The 20,525-nt window shown below is 35.1% G+C and overlaps 1 protein-coding gene across 2 annotated transcripts in view; it reads left to right on the top strand.

Annotated features, from left to right (window-relative positions):
- Positions 1 to 20,525, top strand: part of LOC116167227 — a gene marked incomplete at its 3' end in the record, with an annotated part of 118,169 nt that overhangs the window by 86,090 nt on the left and 11,554 nt on the right. For both annotated transcript variants that reach the window (XM_031482500.1, XM_031482501.1), the window contains 1 exon segment: positions 15,102 to 15,218. In XM_031482500.1, the coding sequence (XP_031338360.1) occupies positions 15,102 to 15,218 (117 nt within the window).

Below are 20,525 nucleotides of genomic sequence, written 5' to 3'. Positions count from 1 at the left end.
ACAAAAGCTCAAAATAAACTAGACCCACAAATACAAATATTTCTCCAAATATTCAACATTATTGATTACATGACTACAGATGGTCGGTGCAAGGCTTCAAGGTGGTCATTATCGCCCTGATAAGGTCTACACAGGTTTTGAGCCCAATTAAGTTAATATCTTCGCAAGGAAACACCCCGATGATACTTTTAACACTCCCGATCTGGGCTGGTATTGTTCGGCAGCAAATATCGGAGGAAGGAAAAGCCCTCTATAACTACTACATACAGCAGTCGTCTTAAAATCCCAAATGCACATACCTCTAAGTTAATGAGAGGGCGTAGGAACCAATTAATACGAATAAAGATGCTAAGAATTATTAAATTACGTCACTTCCACCGTCAGATATCGGACGTCTGAAAAGAAAATGCGCCAGGATTCGGAAGCGTCACGTGTACAAATTCCAATTCAAATCCTTCGTAACGAGATAAATGCAAATCGAAACAAACTCAACTTCGAAATCACAAATAAGCGCGGATCACTACTATGTAAAAGTTCAACATCTTTATTCATCATTATCACAATTGAAAAATTCGAAACCGTTCACAAGTTAACATGTACCGGGTGGACAAATAAAACTGGCCATATTTCAATTATGTAATAAAAATGGCCAAGAGAAATTGCTGGAAATTATTTTCCAATGTATAAAATGACCACTAGGGTGTACAAACAACAGTCATGATAAGATTTTAATTTTCTCCGAATTTTATCTAATAAAGTGGTATCAAACGTAGCTGTGTTTTAATCCTGGCCCACTATTTTTTGTTTTACTTTGTTTCCTATCTTGTGAAATAAAGTGGAGGGGGAAAGCAAATGTTTTCAAGTTTGGCTTAACCGATGTTAGTTAAACTTGGTCCCTTTTAAGAGAGCTTTATTTGGCCTACCAACATCCCATTTGCTTTTATACCTGGTCATTTTACGGCCGTCACTAGAGGGCATCTTGGCCAATATCTCGAGTTATAAAAAAGATGCTGATCTGGAATGTTTAATAATAATAATAATAATAATATTGCTTTATTGAGTTTAGCACATTTTTTTTCGGTGTGGTACATTAGATAAATATTAATGCTCCTTTGGCTATTGTGGATGTGTACACACGTGCTTGAAATTTACTACTGTGCTATTATCAAAGGCGAAGTTCGGTAAAGAGCAATTGCTCTTCTCCGCTCTACCACTTAACCTCAAATATGTCTGCGCAAGGAACTATATGCGATGGAAAAGAAATATACATATAATCATCAAATATCGAGATAATAAGCGACCCATGTCCAGACCCCTTCTTACATACACATTCTTGGGACTTGTCAACACTCGAGCATATGTGATCGTATTCGATTTTTGAAGTGTTTACTAGACCTAATGAAATATCGAGTTTTATTTTATCGTATAAAAAATATCATCTCATTTAGTTTTTTCAAGAAAAATCTTAGTATACTCGTATAGTAAAATTTCCGTTAACGCCCTCTAGTGACGACCGTAAAATTACCAGTTACGCAAAGAGGCTGTTGGTATGCAAATAAAGCTCTTTTTAACGACATTAAGGTTTCTAAAATCGGTTAAGCCAAACTTGCGAAATCAATATTTATTTAAAAATAAACATTTGATGATCCCACAAACAATAATGTGTATCATATAAGGGTGAAAATTCGGCTATCTTTGATGTCGCATAATAAAATCCGGAAAATATTAAATTAATTCCCCCCACCATTTTATTTCACAAGACAGGAAACAAAATAAAACAAAAAATAATGGGTCAGGATTAAAACCCAGCTATCTTTGATACCACTTTATTATATAGATATAAAATCCGGAGATAATTAAAATTTTATCATGACTGTTGAGCCCCCTAGTGGTCATTTTATACACTGGAAAATAATTTCCAGCAATTTCTCCTGGTCACTTTTATTACATAATTTTTTACCCGAAATCTCTACTATTTTCTGAGATATGACCGACGGCCATTTTTATTTGGCCACCCAGTACACAGACTGAGGGACAGAAACTCCAATTGACGCGTGTTGACCAAAATCTAGCTATTCCTGAAAACTGTTTGCGAGTTATACATTCTTCGTGCTGAGAATCGTGTTTATCATTAAAATTTTGCAACGGAAGAAGGAACCAAGGGGAATCATTTGAAATCTGTGTTTAGAAAATAAAGAAAATCTTTTGGAACATTATCTTCTACATTTAGTTGTTTTGTTCAAATTCGTTTCTTGTTGTATTTCAATTCTCATACCTTTTGCTAATAACCGAATCACTCATTGGAATGCTATTAAATAAATAATTAAATAAACCACTAATTGTCCGAACCAATTAGTTATTTTAAAAAATCTCTGTATAGGTCCGTGATAGGAATTTTCATGATTAAGCCCGAAAAAAAGGGTAACCGCAATTAAACCATTAAATGCTATATGCTTCATTGCAATAAAAAGATCCTTAGGAATATGATATCCGAATATCAGGACAGTATTTAAAAAATGAAATTAACGACGGTGTCAGTGGCTTTGCTCTAGGTCAAATATTAACGCCAGAAAAAAAAATAAGTGGTAAATTTGAAAAACCTGATTTTTTCAAGATCATTCAAAAACTAAACATTTTTCAGGAATTTTTAGACCTTTGATTGCAAAACTTTTCTCATATTTAACCAAATTTGTATCTTGTACCCTTCCTAGAATTCCCACAGTGGTCCTTCTTATCTCGGATACAGCTTATACGTGTCAAAGTCGCTCGTGAAAAATGGCCTACGGAAAACTTTCAATGCGTCTGCTGATATTACGCCGCCGTCTACATAATTCACTCTTAAACATTTGCCTTGTACAAAGTTAGATATAAACTGATTTAAATTTCAGACTGGTATAAAGTCATTCTAATTTCTCACTATTAAACGGTTTTGGATGCCACCGTCTGCAGAAATTTCAAGAACACGGTGTTATTTTCTGTCATTAACAAAAGTTTAGCTCTGAGATTTGTTGGTCTGAGCCCTCGGACTTTGTGTGATTAACCCAAAAATTGAAAACAACTTTTCTATACATTGAGGCCATTTTCTATATTTTTTTTCATACCTACACGAAAATGTGTCGATATAAATTCGGATCTCGTTCAAACATTTGCTTTTGAAACGCTAATGTCAAGGTAAGAATCGTAATTAGAAGTTTTTCATCCTAAAACCTTGAATCCCGCACATTGTGTACATTTTTCTTAAATAAGGCTAAAAGGAATCTCAGTTCGGAAGAGGTTTTCACTTCATACCTTATCAAATTACTCTTAAGGTGTGTCTAGAATGTTGGGTGTGAACGTTCAGTAAATTGTGTTTATACCCTGTGTTCTGGTGCTCACCCCTAAATTCTAAAGTTTTCTCGCTTGAGGCAAACTTAAATCCGACCTGTCCGAACTTCTGTTTAAACGGCGCGGTATTTCAGAGGACAGACTAACCACCTGCCGGGAAATTACTCGTTGACTAACGAAAATTAAAATGGTTTCCATAAGCCCACATCTACCGCAGTAGACATTTTCTGCACAGTTTCCGAATATTCCTTTCAATTTAAACATTTAACTCGGGACGTATTGATTTGCCATATCAAAAGTAAATAATATTCGTTTTTTTATAAAAAATATGTTGATGCGTACAAGTTACAACTGACATAATCTTAAATCGTGCGACGGCAATAAATGTCGTATAATCGAGAAAATTCCATTTCACGATTCACCTTTATAGTAATTTATGTAACGACAAAAATCCGAGTGCTTTTCAAATCTAGGCCAAACTACCCAACTGTTGGCTTATAGCCAATTATTGGCAAAACACGTCTTAAAAAACCACATCTCGCGTATCTAACATTTTTCGTCCCATCCTTTAAAACAAAAGGAAAATTGCTCAATGTCAGAAGTGGTAAATTGCGCTAGGTGAAATGCGACCATCGTAAAATTTTTAAGAACGGAATATATCTCACGTGGGAGTTTAAATCAAAAGTAACATTTCTATTCTTTTTAACTCTGACATGTTGAATGCCTTTGATATATATTTTCGAATTTCTTTTTGAATTATGAATAGCTACTCTTCGCCGTCATTGACTGTATAGACGTTCAATCTCTGGTGCTGTATAATACAAAGAGAAAAGTAATAAATCGGCTTTTCGACGAGTAATTCTTTGTCAAATATTAAGGCCTTGCTCTAGTCTGCCACGCTTTCACTTTAATTAAATGAAAAACCTCACTCAATTTTGGCGGCAGAACAATTTGCTAATAAGGAGTGCCTAGACTGAATTGAATGAGTAATCACTATTGACACTTACCAAGCTGCGAAGGATTTTTGTCGAGAATAGAAACTGCTTCCTTTTTAACTACTAAATTTGATGACAATAATGCTCCATTTCCGCCATGCTTTTTCAAATTTATCATTGAGCGGATACATTCTCAAAAATGACATTTTTGGGTTTTTTGGCTGTAGCTTCGCCATTTCTAGAGCGACAAAAAACTTTGAAAGGACCACCATAAAATTAATTAATTGAAGCGGCTTTGTATTTCTTACGGTTTACGAGGCCCCCATATTGAAAATAAAAATAAACTCACCCTGTACAATATGTATTTCGGTTCTTTTTTATCTAAACCCTAAATATAATTTAACCAAATTCATTATGATGATAAGATCAGGGATGTTTAGGGGGCCACATGTTAGGGTGGATAAAATCTGCAAGGTATTCTTGCCATTACGTTATTGTACTTCTGGTAGTGTAGGATGGTGCCCTATTTTTTCAGAAGGGGAAATCGTTACAAGTACTTTCAATATCTAAAATATCTGTTTTATTAATCAACAATAAAATAAATTTATATTTTTCCATCTACACTGCTAGGGAAACCATCATTGATGTGAAAAAATTACTCCTTTAAACCAAAAGTAAATTCAGCGGTGTGTTACATTTTTACATCGGAGTACACCCTATACTGTTTGGATGTTTGTGGATTATTAAAAAACTTTTTCATCTCAAACCACATTTTTTCAATGCGTTGTCTGCCTCCTTAAAAATTGCTTGCATGTTTTAATTTTTTATCCTGACATCTGCAGATATTTTTTGATAATAGTTGCTACATACCCCAGTGTTGTCTTATTCTATTTACGCATAGTTTTACGATTCATGTTTGATACTTTTGATATTGTTTGGAATATTAGAATGACAACGGGCAGAATTTAAATATTATCAGAGTAGCTTTTGCCACGACCTCAACAGCAAGCCTTTATAAAAATGTCCCTTATTTAGATCCCCTTTAAGTTTTTCCGTTAGTCTTTTAAATTTCAATTTAAATAATATGCTCTATCAATATATAGGTTTCATTAAAGTCAACAAAGGGGATTCCAAATAAATTTGGTGTACCGTGTACAACCCGTATATCAGCTAATAAAAATGCACTGCAATTATTGCTATTAAAGTGTGCGTAAAGCCTTTATTACTCCATATTCAGGGCTTTGTGGAGAATAAAGAGAAGAACAAGGTTCAAAGAGACTGTTTGCGAATTAAAGTACCTCCATATTTGACGAGTGTAACATATGACTTCGAATTTTTCCTCTTTTATTAAAAAGATTGAAACGTGGGGTGTAACCGAAAAAATAGTAGGCGGCAACATTAAATCGCCCGTTGTTTCGAAGAGACTCGTGCGAAATTTCCAGATGTTATATACCTTCTCTTATAATGGAATTTTCGCCGCAAATCTCTGCCAACGTCAATTTATTTAGCAAAAGTGACAACGGTATTTTAAATGAAAAAGTTTTAGTCGAAAGTTTTTTTTTACGCATGTGAGAGGGTGGTCCTCTGCTAGTCAACACGGAAGGATCGTTGTGCATGTACTAGTTTAGAAATTTGGTAGCTTTCGCCAAGTGAATTATTGGCTCAATTTTATTTAACGGCGCTATTGTGGTTGGAAAATACGAAGACAATTTTGTATAAGTACTCGTGCTCATAGTTCAGGTGTGGGGGACCGTTTCGTATAAACTTTGCAGTTCTTCCATTACTTTAAGACAACAAAATTGATAGGGTCTGCAACTTACATGTTAGTGTTAGCTGATTACATCTCCTCAAATTTGAAAAATAATTGGGGAAACGAAAAGTTATCTACCTTACTATCTTAGAAAAAGTAAGAAAAAAAGTAAAAACTGCTAATTTTTGATATTTTTACGTAGAATCCAGTGTCGTTTTGGACCACCATTTCTGAGATTTGGCCCACAGTTAGTATTTTTAAAATGCAACACCCTGTATATCATAACGTCAGTTTTTTGCAATCTTTTTCCTGATTACATTGATGTATTACAACGTAGGTATACTTTTTTTATATATATATATATTATCACATTATACAGGGTGTAATTTAAAAAACACGTTTGGGATAGCAGTTTTCATTGAAGTTGTAGTCCACGTTAAACGTGCCGCCATTCGATTCATCGGTCCTGCGTTTACGTTCAGCCAGTTAATTCGGACAATTGGATTCGAACGTATATGCGGGGTTTGTTTAATCGGAAGCTGTTGTAGTTGAATTTTGATAAGTAGGATTTTATGTTTACTTTCATTTGTGTGTAGAGTAAATTTAGATTGCGTGAAATCATGCAAATCCTGTGTTTATTCGATCCCTTTAAGATCAAGATAAATGTATCATGCTTAATTATGATTAATTTTGTTGATCCGTACACAAAGTTCACTTCAGGAGTCTTCATGATGTAGGTGACCCTTTTCGAATTTAAGGAATTTGATTGTGGCTACTGTTTGCTTTAGAATCTCAAGTTTGAAGTTGATACTTGATAGTGTTCTGGGATCGATTTAATTAGAGAGCTAGCTAGGTCTGCGGTGTTTTGTGTATGTTCATGCGGTAATTCCATTTACTTTTTATGCGGCTCAAAGGTTAAGGGTCACAGAAGTATTTACAAGAATACGTGGGCAAATGCGTGGATGAGTTGGTTGAAAGTTCACTGGGAGTTTGGGTAAAATATAAACGTTCTTAATCTTGAGTAGTTTTAAATTAATTTGTAAGTAGAAATTGATACAACCACTTAAGTTACTTCCACTAACAAAGTGAAGCAACATCTTTGATTACGAAGCACTTTACGAAGCATGAAACGTTAATGCCTTCAAATTTCAAGATGACGAATGTGTGTTCTGTAAATATAAAGGTAGAGACATTTGCTTTAAGTAGTTGAATAAGTTATACAGGAAGATGTAAGTTGTAGTTAGTATGTAGATGTGCTATGCATAATACGTACGACGTGATGTGCAGGCCGCTTCGACCCTCCAACTGGGTGGCGGAGTATTTTAACAGACACTGCATCCTGCCGGAACGACGTTACTCAATCTAATGCTTCCATAGGTAAATGCAACACAAAAGTCTAATGTCAATGTTAATATAACTCTTTTTGATTGGCTTTGCATTCGCAACTGCTTCTTTCTCCTCTTAAACGCAACACACAGCGGCTTCTTTACTAACGTTTACTATACAAAAATACTGGCCACACCCTTCAATCCTCTTAATTGGGAAATTTTATTGGAGAATTTACGATTTAATGGTAACATTCCAATTATAAATTAAATCCTGTAACTTACCGTATAATTTACGGTAAATGTTTATGTAACGGGCAGAATTAAAACAGCAACCTTTTTTTCCGCAACATTAATATTCATTAAGAAAAAGGTTTTTCGGGCTTTTCGAAAGGGCATAAGTTTCCTGGACAAAATTTGTATAGAAATAACCAGAGCTGGGCAGTATTCGATTTTGTAAATACTTTTTAGTATTCAAATCCTTTAAAGTATTCAAATACTTTGTAATTAAATACTTTTTTTCACTACTAGCGTCTGATGACATGATTATTAACCTTTTTTCCATTTGTAAAGTAGCCTTTCTCGGCATTTGTTCAAAGTGGTTAATAATGTGGATATTATTAACTAGTAGTCAATAATGAGAACTGTCACGCTGTCACTTTTAGAAAACACAACCCGAAATTTCACTCAATAAACGTTTGGACAAGTTCTCTAAAATGAATAATTGCCACCATCAACCATTTCTAGAAAAATTACATACCTAAAATTATCACATTTTGAAAAAATTCGAACGAAATTACTCTTTAAAAATATCTCAATGACAGAACAAAATACGGCCTGTTTGACTTGTACTTCCACGTACTTGATTGACATGTTAAATTATTAAACAAAAAATTCTGTCCAACCGTTCACTTTCTTATCAATATAATATGTTAATTTAGAGGATTTCAAGTGCTAGTAGTGAAAAAAATAGAAATATATACCACGGTAGAGAAGTCTATTATTGCCTTCGCACCTTACACCCCTCGGCGCAAGCGCCTCGAGATGTAATCTTGGTGCTCAGGCAATAATACTGGACTTCTCTACCTTGATATATGTATAATGTACTATTATGGAAGCAGTATTTGTTTTTGTAACTCAAATACTTTCACAAATATTTAGTATTCGAATACTTCGCAAAGTATTTGGATACTTCGTAAAGTATTCGAATACTTCGCAAGGTATTTGAATACTTTGAGAAGTATTCGAATACTTCGCATAGTAATTGAATAGGTACTTAACCTTCCTTTTTTTACCAAAAATCGACTACTCTAAAATTTCTCGGGAAAACACTTTTTCGTATTAATTTTGGTGCGAAGAATCCAAAACAATTCGTACTTTTTCGATTAGATTTTTCAATCAAAAGTTATAGACTAGAAACCAGGGATTAAACAACATGTACCCACAACATGAATGTATCAAAGAAATACACACCACCTGGAAAACACTCAAATCACAAAGCAAAGAAACCGACTTTCTATGGATTCCATCACATATCAACATTGAAGGCAACGACAGAGCAGACCAACAAGCAAAAGAGGCCACATCCAGGAAAGATCCAAGCACGACATACACCACAAGGACCGACGCCAAACATATAATTAAAAACCGTATCACCAAAGCATGGAACTTGGAATGGGAAGAAACAGCGAACACAAAAAATTACTGCAAACCGAAACACACACCCCCAGAATCCCAAAGCAATATCACTAGAAGGGAAGAGACAATATTAACAAGACTGAAAACCGGACATACAAGACTTACCCACGACTACCTGCTTAAAAAGGAAGAAGAACCAACTTGCCAACAATGTTGAGATATTTGAAAATGCCTGCTTTCCTTAACACCTTGATTTAGTAGTAATGAAAAAGCAGGGAGTTGTTTTTAGTTGCTATGTATAGTTAGTTGTAGTAACACAAAATTGCTGATTGAATCTGTTTCAGTTTAGTCATTACATTTTTCCATATTTTTGCTCATTCGTGTTCATTAAAGTGTTTTCTACTTTCCTTGACTATCGCTTCTTAAAAGAACTCCAAAAAACAATGCAATATCAAACTAACTGTGAGACACATCCTCTGTGACTGTCCTAGGACCACGAAGCAGCGCAACAACTTTAACATCGGCAACCACTTAGAAACCGCTTTCTCAAAGCCAAAGAACGTAATAAGTTTTCTAAAAGACATTCAACTAATCGATGCCATGTAAATGTAAATCTTATCTGCTGTATAAGCAAAAATGCCACAAGACCTTGTAGTTCAGGCATTATTCCTTTAAATAAAAAAAAAAAAATTTCGAAAGAAAATTCAAAGGGCTGTAACTTTTGAACTAGTAGCCCAATCTTCGAACTGTTTGAAATTATGGATTCTATAGGGCACATTCTATATGAAATTTTTTTTTCCCGGTCCATCTGAGACAATTTTTTTTCGGGACTCAAAAAAAGGCAGTGTATAACCTTCCTTTTTTACCAAAAATCGACTACACCAAAATTTCTCGGGAAAACACTTTTTCTTATTAATTTTGGTGCGTAGAATCCAAATCAATTCGTACTTTTTCGATCAGACTTCTCAATCAAAAGTTATAGACTAGAAACCAATTTCGAAAGAAAATTCAAAGGGCTGTAACTTTTGAAATAGTAGCCCAATCTTGTAACTGTTTGAAATTATGGATTCTACAGGCCACATTCTATAAGAAAATTTTTTTTCCGGGTCGATCTGTGAATTTTTTTTTCGGGCCTCAAAAAAAGGCAGTGTATAACCTTCCTTTTTTACCAAAAATCGACTACACCAAAATTTCTCGGGAAACCCTTTTTCGTATTAATTTTGGTGCGTAGAATCCAAAACAATTCGTACTTATTCGATTAGATTTTTCAATCAAAAGTTATAGACTAGAAACCAATTTCGAAAGAAAATTCAAAGGGCTGTAACTTTTGAACTAGTAGCCTAATCTTCGAACTGTTTGAAATTATGGATTCTACAGGGCACATTCTATATGAAAATTTTTTTTCCCGGTCGATCAGGGACAATTTTTTTTTCGGGACTAAAAAAAAGGCAGTGTATAACCTTCCTTTTTTACCAAAAATCGACTACACCAAAATTTCTCGGGAAAACACTTTTTCTTATTAATTTTGGTGCGTAGAATCCAAAACAATTCGTACGTTTTCGATTAGACCTCTTAATAAAAAGTTATGGACAAAAAACAAATTTCGAAAAAAAATTCAAAGGGCTATAACTTTTGATCTAGTAGCCCAATCTTCAAACTGTTTGAAATTATGGACTCTCGATCGATCTCGATCTCAGACAATTTTTTTTCCGGCCTCAAAAAATCAAATATAAAAATCCGATACATCTGAATACCGAACTCGATAGTCTACATAACTTAAAAACAATAGGGACCTTTCTTATATCCTTAAGACCATGTGTACCAATTTTCAAAGCGATCGCACGTTTCAAAACAAGTTATCATGCACACAGACAAACGGATGGTCAAAACGATCGCTTTGAAAACTGGTACACGTATTCTTAAGGATATAACTGGTATAAGAAAGGTCCTGGTAGGTACCTCCTATATAATAATATAATAATAATAATACGCTTTTACTCCCCTTAAATTTGTATATAACAATAGAAATATAAAAAAAGCTAACCCCATACAAAGTATAACTTGATTTTTTAAGTAGTATTAAGCCTTTTATCTAGTATACTATTTTAAATTTTTAATGTATTTGAGTGACAAGTATTTGAATACTTTTTACTGTAATCGAATACTTTTCAAAGTAAGATAATGAAATACTTTTCAAAGTATTCGAATACTTTTTATAGTATTCGAATACCTTTGATAGTATTAGAATACTTTTGAAAGTATTCGAATACATTTGAAAGTATTCGAATACATTCTAAAGTATTTGAATACTTATTTTTTAAAGTATTTGAATACTTCTTTTTTTAAGTATTTGAATACTTTTCAATGTATCTGTATCTAGTATTCGCTTGTGCTGGACGTAAAAGTATTTAGTATTCAAATACTTTTTGAAAGTATTCTGCCCAGCTCTGGAAATAACCCTTTGCAGAAATGTTATAATATGTTACCACTAATCAGCAATTTGTGGTCTACTGATTCTTTCTAATCTAAGCGATTAGAAAAACGCATTGGTTCTTTGTGGCAAAATGTAGTACCTAACTTCTACCTTATGATTCTCTCAGGTAATTTTAAACATTTCCTTTGGTGAAACTCCACCATTTCTTTCGCCTTTGCAGTCTTATAAAGACTTGTAATTTTAAGGAGACAATATCCACATCAAAAATAGATTCCCATTTTGCAATTAGCACGTTTTACCTACTCCCAACCTAAATGGAATAATCCAATAAACGTCAAACTCGCAATAAGTATAATAAATCTCTATATTTATAACCCACAAACCGCCGTGTACGGTGGAGGCACCAAATCCTCACCTCGTTGCATTTGTTTGCTAATGCGGCTTTTGTCTAAATTCCCTACTTTAGTGTTCGCTCTCTTGAATAATGCGGACTCTTTTTACGTTAAAGGCTTGCAAAAATAATTACGAAATCCTAATTTAAAATTTTAATGTTTTATAAACGTCCCTTTAACGTTAACTAGAAGTGAAGAGTTTTCGAGTCACGAATTTTGGCTCTATAAAAACCCTTTATGTGGTAGTTAAGAACTCACTTTTAAAATGATGTGTGTAACGATAAAAATATGTAAACATGCAAGAAAATAGAAGATTTTCTCTATAGTTTGTAGACGTGTCCCAATTCAGAATTCAGAATGAGGACAGCGCTTTGACATTTTCTTCGAGATGGATGATAAAAGCTTTCTGCATGTATATATGTATAAATTGCATTTGTCTTTCAATATGCGCTAAAATGTCGTGCCTAAAACTTCTTTCCGTATCGGGTGTAGGTTAAACTTTAAATAGAACTGAGAAATCTACTAGAGGATTGGCCCTAGGATTGGCCTTATTTGCAACTGAGGTCAACTGTAGATAATCATTAGAAACAAAGATACTAAATGAGCAACTGAAGCTTTCATGTAAACGATCGAAAGTCTACTAACTTAGCAAACATTACTAGTAACGTAACAGTCATAACCGCAATGATTATTGAGTGATTTTCCATTAAACATGATACCAACATCAGGTGAAGTGCTGCATTGTGGGTAGGATACCCATTACATCAACGACTTCAAAAATGTTTCGATAGTTACCTATTTGTCTATGTCGCAATCTTTTACTAACAACAATCGTTTTAATTGTTTTTTTGTAAAAACAGTGCCCGTTGTACTGTGCCGCAGAAATTGAGAAGCGACTGCAATCTTGACTTACTCCATACACACGAGCAGAATCACCGTTACTTTCATATCATGTCAAAACGATGGATGCTTTGCGACACTTTCACAAATGGGAAAGGATAGATTTGTGCGTAAAAAAAGACAAGAACATATAAAATATATTACGCACACAACCAGACGATATCAGGGAAACCTTCTTCTGGACAAAAACCCTGGTATAGCCAACACAAATATACGAACTCAACAAAGCACTAAACAAGCACAATGTAACAATAAAAATCAGGTCCCGAATTTTAAGATCCTAGGAACGTCATATTTTTTTTCAAAAATGTCAACGTGCATCGTTCCAGCTGGTTATTGAACGTCGCAAGGGCATAAACTTTCGCCTAACTTGTACGCCGATCTTCATGTTTTTGTCCTGGTAAAATCGAACCATAGCCCGCGTTCCTTTCGGATCATTATCACATTAATTTAAATTAAGTTACAAATATATAATCCTTATCTGAATCATCTTCGAAATTAATCTACATCTTCTCTGGCAACTTCGCCAAACTAAAATAATTTTGTTGGTAAGCTCTACAGGGCGTTTCCATATTTTCAGTGTAACTGCATCAATGGCTTGCTGCGAACATATCTAAATAATTTTCTCTCCCATAACATTTTTTCGCCAATGCGTTGTTTATAATGTTGTTTGCGAATTCGCCATATATTTCTTTGATGGCATTGAAAATGCAATGGTGGGAAGGCAACCGTAGGACCACGTGTCCATTTTATAATGTCAGATGGCCCACATTTTTACACCACACGCTATCGTCTTAACCTTGCCCAACAAAAAAAAGCAGAAAATCAATATCTCCACACATAAGGGAGTTGTGAATTTTCCATTAGAGCCATATCGAATTTTTGGCCACTTTTAGGCCCTTAAGGGACCAAATGGCCCCGCAGCTGAAAACGAATTTAACTTGTGGGCTCTACGCACTCGATTTAGTAAGGAAAACGTATTTCTGCCAATTTCAATAAACTTTCGATAATTTCAAATTTTGCTACACAAAATAATCGATAAAATCGCGGCTTTTTTGCCTTCCTCAGAGGAGGGCTGACAGCGTGAAGTATATCAGCCACGTGGAACTTGCGGTTCCTGAGAAAAGTAACCACAACTTTGGGGTAGGCCTGTTCCGGAACCGGAAGTTCCACGTGACTGATATAATACACGCTCTTCTGTTAAAACAAAACGTCTGGAATTTAATAGTAAGAAGTAGATCGCACCATCGGGAAACTGCAATGTATTTTTTCGAGAAGGATCCACGAGGCCGTTCAACGTACTACTCTAATCTCTTTCTCGCATCAAGGAAGCGCAATAACGTACGTTGAACGCTAACTACATATCAAACGATCACCGTAAGGTTTGTTTCACACTTATACGGTTCGAGTCGGTTCGGTGCGTATTCCATTCGTTTTCGGTCACTTCCGATGTGTGAACCGGTTTATACGGCGTGTGTTCGGTACTTATAGAGACCTGATGTAACCGAAAGCTCCCTCGACACGAATCGGTTTGATTCGGCTTCTATTCGAGTTCAAGGTTCACAAAAGCACATATACTTTGGAAAAAATTATCCCAGCTCATTTTTTAGTGGTAGTACAAATGATTCATAACTACTCAGATAACTCAAATTGCTGTAAAAACTGAGATCAAAACAATAACGTAACCCTCAAACATGCGTATTGTAAACGTCGTGTATCAATGTACAAACGTAATTGGCAATGTGAATATAATTAACTCACCCCCAACCCCTGGAGAGTTACAGGCACACCTTAACTTGTAATGGAAAGTTTCATCATCGCAGAAATACTTCGGAATATAATAAATTATACTGCAAATGCTCATATGTGGATAAAAACCCTAGTGGACCAGTAGTAGGTCAAGTGTAACTCCCGTAAAATGTTGCATTGTTTTGAACAATTAATTAAGAGATGATACACTTAGGTAACTTAGACAAATCGTTCACCAAGTACAATTGATAGCTCAATTGTGCTACGCTTGCTGGTGGGTGGTGAGTAAAAATGATGCTTATAACAGTGATATGCACTTGTAACATAATTAACTACCAATTTTGACGCAAGTAATACCTCACTTAAACGCACATCATTACAAATAAGCTGGCATGTTCGTGCATAATTTATCCTGTAGCACTTTTGGCTTTTACTTCACGTACAAACAAACAGCAAACTCGCCTCGAAGCAATACAAAGACGTAGATCTACGATTTTATCTAAATTGTACAATTTAATAATTGAATTCTTCCTCTCTTCGCTCCTTTCAGTACTTTATTACTTCTCACAAGCGCACTTTTTACTCTTCCATTTCCATAAGTTGGGCTTTTGCACTTCCGTCGCAGTTTGTGTGATACCGTAATTAATGTTGCAGATCCGGAAAACGCGGAGGCGGGAGAGTTACAGCGAAAATTAGAGATGTTAAACAATATAATGGATCAGGAAGCTCGTGCGGAACAAGCCCGAAGACAAATGCAGTATTTCGGACATTGTAAGTATAAACCTTCTTCTGCTCATTAAATTAACACTTGACGGATGAGGTATAATGGCAATTAAGCTCGAGCTTTTCATCTCTTACCAATTACATTTCATGATTTATTACGGTAGCTTGTCAACCCAATTATGCGTTTCTACATTCTTTAAACAAGAGCATTGTGTACTTTAATAAAAATTCGTGCTTAGAGCTTTAAATTTATTACTTCAATTTGCGCCAGCGAGAAAGGTGTACTTCATTTTCGCATATATGCCGGTTAAATTCTGAACGTCAAAGGCACTTGTAACACAATACTTACCACATACTGCCTTTAGAATTGAGTATGCTCAAATGGGTATTGTAAGACGCCGCATACATACCTACTTCCAAATGTGGTACTTAGAGATATGTATTACATTATGTACCTTTATTGATCTCACTGCGAGGCGTTTAAGAATCTTTCATTAACGCTACTCGCTTGGTATCAATAACGTAGCTAGATTGTCCCAAAGATTACGGTACATTACAGCTCATAAATCAAGTGCGTGTGTACATTACTGACATAAATAGAAAATCTACACACAACACTTAAACACTGGCAATTTCAATAAACACCGGTTCGAAAAATATTACATTGCTGTGCCATACAAGTTCGTTCTGATGTTCATGAACAGAGACCCTGACCTCAACTTCACCCTTGTGTATAAAAATGAACATCGCTTAAGCATACGAAACTCACTTTAATTAACTGCTTAACTGACTCATAAGGAATTATTGCGATTTGCTGCTTTATCGACTGCGCCGTTGCTTAGACTCCTTCACCCGAAACAAGAAATAATTGTTGTATTTTTAGTGGAACCGATCAACGTATCCGATCTATTCCCTAAGCACGGATGCCTTCAGGCCTGTGAAGAGTAGGAGAATTTCAGCGAGTGGGCGCCTGAACAATGTTACAGTTTCGCAGTTAATTAGTTCAATGCTTATAATGTTATTCATAAACAAATATCTGTTGCTTATTTTTAATAAAAAAGCTTTATAGGGTGGAAAGGCAAATATTTAGTCTGGCATATTGAAATCTCAGATCAACAATAGAGTCAATAAAATTATTTTAAAAATAAATATGCGATACTTCGTAAGGTAGCAAGGGTAGTTCATCCCTGCAATAAATAATTGATAGGAACTTGCCACCTAGATGTAGTGTTGAAGTGCCTTATTTACATTTGACCATACTGCTGATATTCTTCAATATTTTAGTAACATTTGAGTGGCAATTAAAATAAAGCCACCACACCAACGGTTTGTATTGGAAGAGAACAAGCCTACTCACGTATAAATTCTCCTTATTCCAACGCAAAGTAACAATGTGATGGACTTGAAATAGGATTTACGAGGTGAAACCAACCCCTAAAGTACTAATTCATAGCAAAGGTCTGAATCTATAGAGCACATTCCTTCTGAGCATAAAATTACAAAACAAGCATGCGAGGTTTTAACGACTTTCAAATGGGATTCGAAGAGTAAAATCAACCCTTGAAGTATTTAACAAATCAAAGCATCGGAAGAGCACATTCATACAATACCTTGTTCCAATCTGAGAGAACAATATGAAGTTTTATCGACTTGCAATGGAATTCACGAGGTGTAATCAGCCCCTAAGCCTTTAAACATTCGTAGCAAACGTCTGTATATGAAAAGCACGTTTATGTTATCGACTTGCAGTGAAATTTATAGTGAAATCAACCCCTAAAACGTTTAAAATAGCAATAATCTGCGCGGTGGTTGCGTTTGCCGACTGCTATTCGGGGTTTTTTACCCCAACGTGAAACAACAATGTGGGGTCTTGTAGACTATCAGTGGAATTCATGGGGTCAGATCAACTAACGGAGATGTCAAAAAGGGCTTCCTTATTTTTTGATGTACTTTGCCAATTTACGAACTGCAAAATTTCATCACAATCGGAGCATTCGTTCTCTTTTAAATCATTGGACATGCAGCCATCGGGTGTGCGAGCAAGTGGACGGACAGACGAGCAAGCAAGCGAGCGATCGGACGATTCAGAGAAAATAAGCGTCTCGATTACCAACTTGATGCCAAAATGAATTATGCACTCGTACAATTATGGACCAAACAAGGAAACAAGGATAGGAAAACACAACACAATGTAATAATTGTCTGGACTTAATTAGTTTGACCAACAATTTGGAAAACCTGAAGCGAGTGTATAACCTTCCTTTTGTACCAAAAATCGACTACAATTTCTCGGAAAAACACTTTTTCTTATTAATTTTGGAGCGTAGAATCCAAAACAATTCGTACTTTTTCGATTAGACTTCTCAATCAAAAGTTATAGACTAGAAACCAATTTCGAAAGAAAATTCAAAGGGCTGTAACTTTGGAACGAGTAGCCCAATCTTCGAACTGTTTGAAATTATGGATTCTACAGCGCACATTCTATAAGAAATTTTTTTTTTCCGGTCGATCTGAGACAATTTTTTTTCGAGGCTCAAAAAAAGGCAGTGTATAACCTTCCTTTTTTACCAAAAATTGACTACACCAAAATTTCTCGGGAAAACACTTTTTCTTATTAAGTTTGGAGCCTAGAATCCAGAACAATTCGTACTTTTTCGATTAGACTTCTCAATCAAAAGTTATAGACTAGAAACCAATTTCGAAAGAAAATTCAAAGGGATGTAACTTTTGAACTAGTAGCCCAATCTTCGAACTGTTTGAAATTATGGATTCTACAGGGCACATTCTATAAGAAAAATTTTTTCCCCGGACGATCTGAGACAATTTTTTTTCGGGGCTCAAAAAAAGGCAGTGTATAACCGAGAGGGTTGATATTTTCAACAAGGGGCGTACCTAATGAAATGGGGCTAATTGTTCGTCAGAACTCATTATTAGGATGCGAAAAATCTACTGTAAACTTACCGTTCATTGGAAACGGAGGGTCATAAGGGATGGTAAGGCAGCATTCGGTCTGGCTGGCCGATCATCGCCAATTAAACACACCGGAGGGAGGGGGGGTTAAGCTGAAGGGTTAAGATGCTTATACCTCATAACTGTTTGATAAGGAGTGTACCGCGTCCACGTGTATTTTATTTAGCCCCTCTGACTAGGCCCTTGCCCAATAGATCAACCACAGTCTCTCATTGTCCTCCCTGCGAACAACTGCAGGTCAATGTAACTAACTGTTTGTGTTAGCAGTAAGACCTTAGATGGGTGTAAAAAAATCCCCCCCCCCTCCTCACGTTCTTCACAGAAATCGAGGGGCCAACCACAGGTAAAATTTGGTGTACCCATGTTGGGGAAATCTATGAAAATCTTGATGAAATCCATGCAAAGAGAAGTCCGAGGTGAAATCCGTGAAGCCATTGTGAAATTTTGGTGAAATGCAAGAGATTTTATCACAATTTGCAATTGGGGCCATCATCTGCAGAAATAATCTTAGTTCAGAAAATTAGTCTAACGAAGAGATTAACAAATTCGTAGAGGAGACTTTCGTGGGTGTTGAAGCTGGCAATTAGAAATGTCAAAAACATTTAACCCATCTTGATAATAGTATCATCCTGACTCCAGAATCGAACGATCTAGATTCTAGATATTTCCAAGAGAATTCCAAACGTCTACCGACTCTGAAAAAGACTAGAAGAAGCCCGAGAAGGAGAAGCGAGTAGAGAAGAGTAGAGACTACATTTCCGGAGGCGGCGAACTAAACCTTAAAAACCGTACTCTGAAGAGCTCGAAGATTTCCCTTTAGATTTTAACTTGCAATTCAAGATAAGAATGCGAAGCATGGGGAAATCACAGTCGGTTAAATTATAAAAAGTTGCGTATTTTGTGAACGCCTAACTACACCAAAATGTTAAAAAATGTTTATAATTTAAGTCAGAGAAAAGGCTTGTTCTTAAATTTTTTGTTGTAGTACTGACAAAATGTTAAAATAATTCAATGAAAGAACCATATTGTTCCATATTTTTTATATTACTTATATGTTTTCGTAATAAAAATTGTACTTTTGTTCCGCTTCTTATAAAAATACGAAGTTGATGGTGGTTTCTCAAAGATGAAACGTGGCTTTTAAACTCTGTGAGCGCCATCTTGTATAACTTCAGCAGCAATTCCTATGAAGAAGTGTTATTTGTTTTTTCATATCATTTCAAATAGTATCAGAACAAAATAAAAACGAATACGGTTAATTTCGTTTTTTTTTCGAACATCTTCGGAAGTGATCGGAATTTCGGAATTTTTAAAACATAATTTTACTAAGCCTTGAAATACACAATTTTTTTGTAAATTTAACCGACTGTGTATTTCTTATGGTTTCCGATTTCCCCATTCTGTGCATTCTTATCTTGGACACACTGTATAATTGAACCTAATTTAAGGGTATGACCGAAGGATTGACATTTATATTTATATAATTTTCATGTTAGAATTCGATAGGAAAATCACTTATTTTGATCTTAATCTCATTATCTGTTAAGTATTTCATAATTAAGACAAATTGCAAATGACAAAAGGTTTTTAGGGGCATTTTTCGAAATTTTCCTTATGTGATTGTTTTGTCCATCCGTCTTAGTACCTATTTTATTTGATGATCGGCACATGAAAATTTTGAACGTGATTAAAGGACGAGTTTTAATCTAAACTGGCGGACTAGAAATATACATTAAACGTAAACTTGATTAAGGACGCCTTTCGAGATCTTTTTTGAGAGATCTCTTTTCTGAATCACTCCTCGATTAAAAAATGGTAAATGCACTATGTACTTGAAGCACAATATCTGCACGATAATAAAATATACACGTTACCACATAATATCAACGAGAAAAATAATTATAAGATGAAATCTCTACTGAGGCACTCAACGGTTACTATAGTAAAATACCTGAGATAAAGGATATTCAATCCTTTTAATACCATCAAGTACGAAACTTCTCAAACTGTTTGATATTATAATGTAGATACATGGAAAGCTGTTTATTCACAAACTTTAGTTTACTTGTTCATGAATGCCACGGATAAAGCTTGAATAGAAAATTATGAAAAATGCAAAGCCGGTAGCAAGCAGCTTAATTGAGCGATAAGTGTAAAGTGGTGTAATTTTTAACTGTTAAGCTTTAATCCGTCAATGTGTTCAAGATATATTAATGTACCTACTAAAGTGAGTTTTTGGTAAAAGACACTGATATATTATAATAAAAAAAAAATTGCCCTTCAAATTTATATACATACCAATTTCAAAGTGTATTGGCAAAGAACAAAAATAACATTCACCTTAAATAGTGAAGGTTATCTTCACTACCACACCATTGTGTAATG

The sequence above is a fragment of the Photinus pyralis genome, unplaced genomic scaffold (assembly GCF_008802855.1).
Source record: "Photinus pyralis isolate 1611_PpyrPB1 unplaced genomic scaffold, Ppyr1.3 Ppyr1.4_LG3b, whole genome shotgun sequence".
NCBI classification, from domain to species: Eukaryota; Metazoa; Arthropoda; class Insecta; order Coleoptera; family Lampyridae; genus Photinus; species Photinus pyralis.
This window is presented reverse-complemented; position numbering and strand designations above follow the sequence as displayed.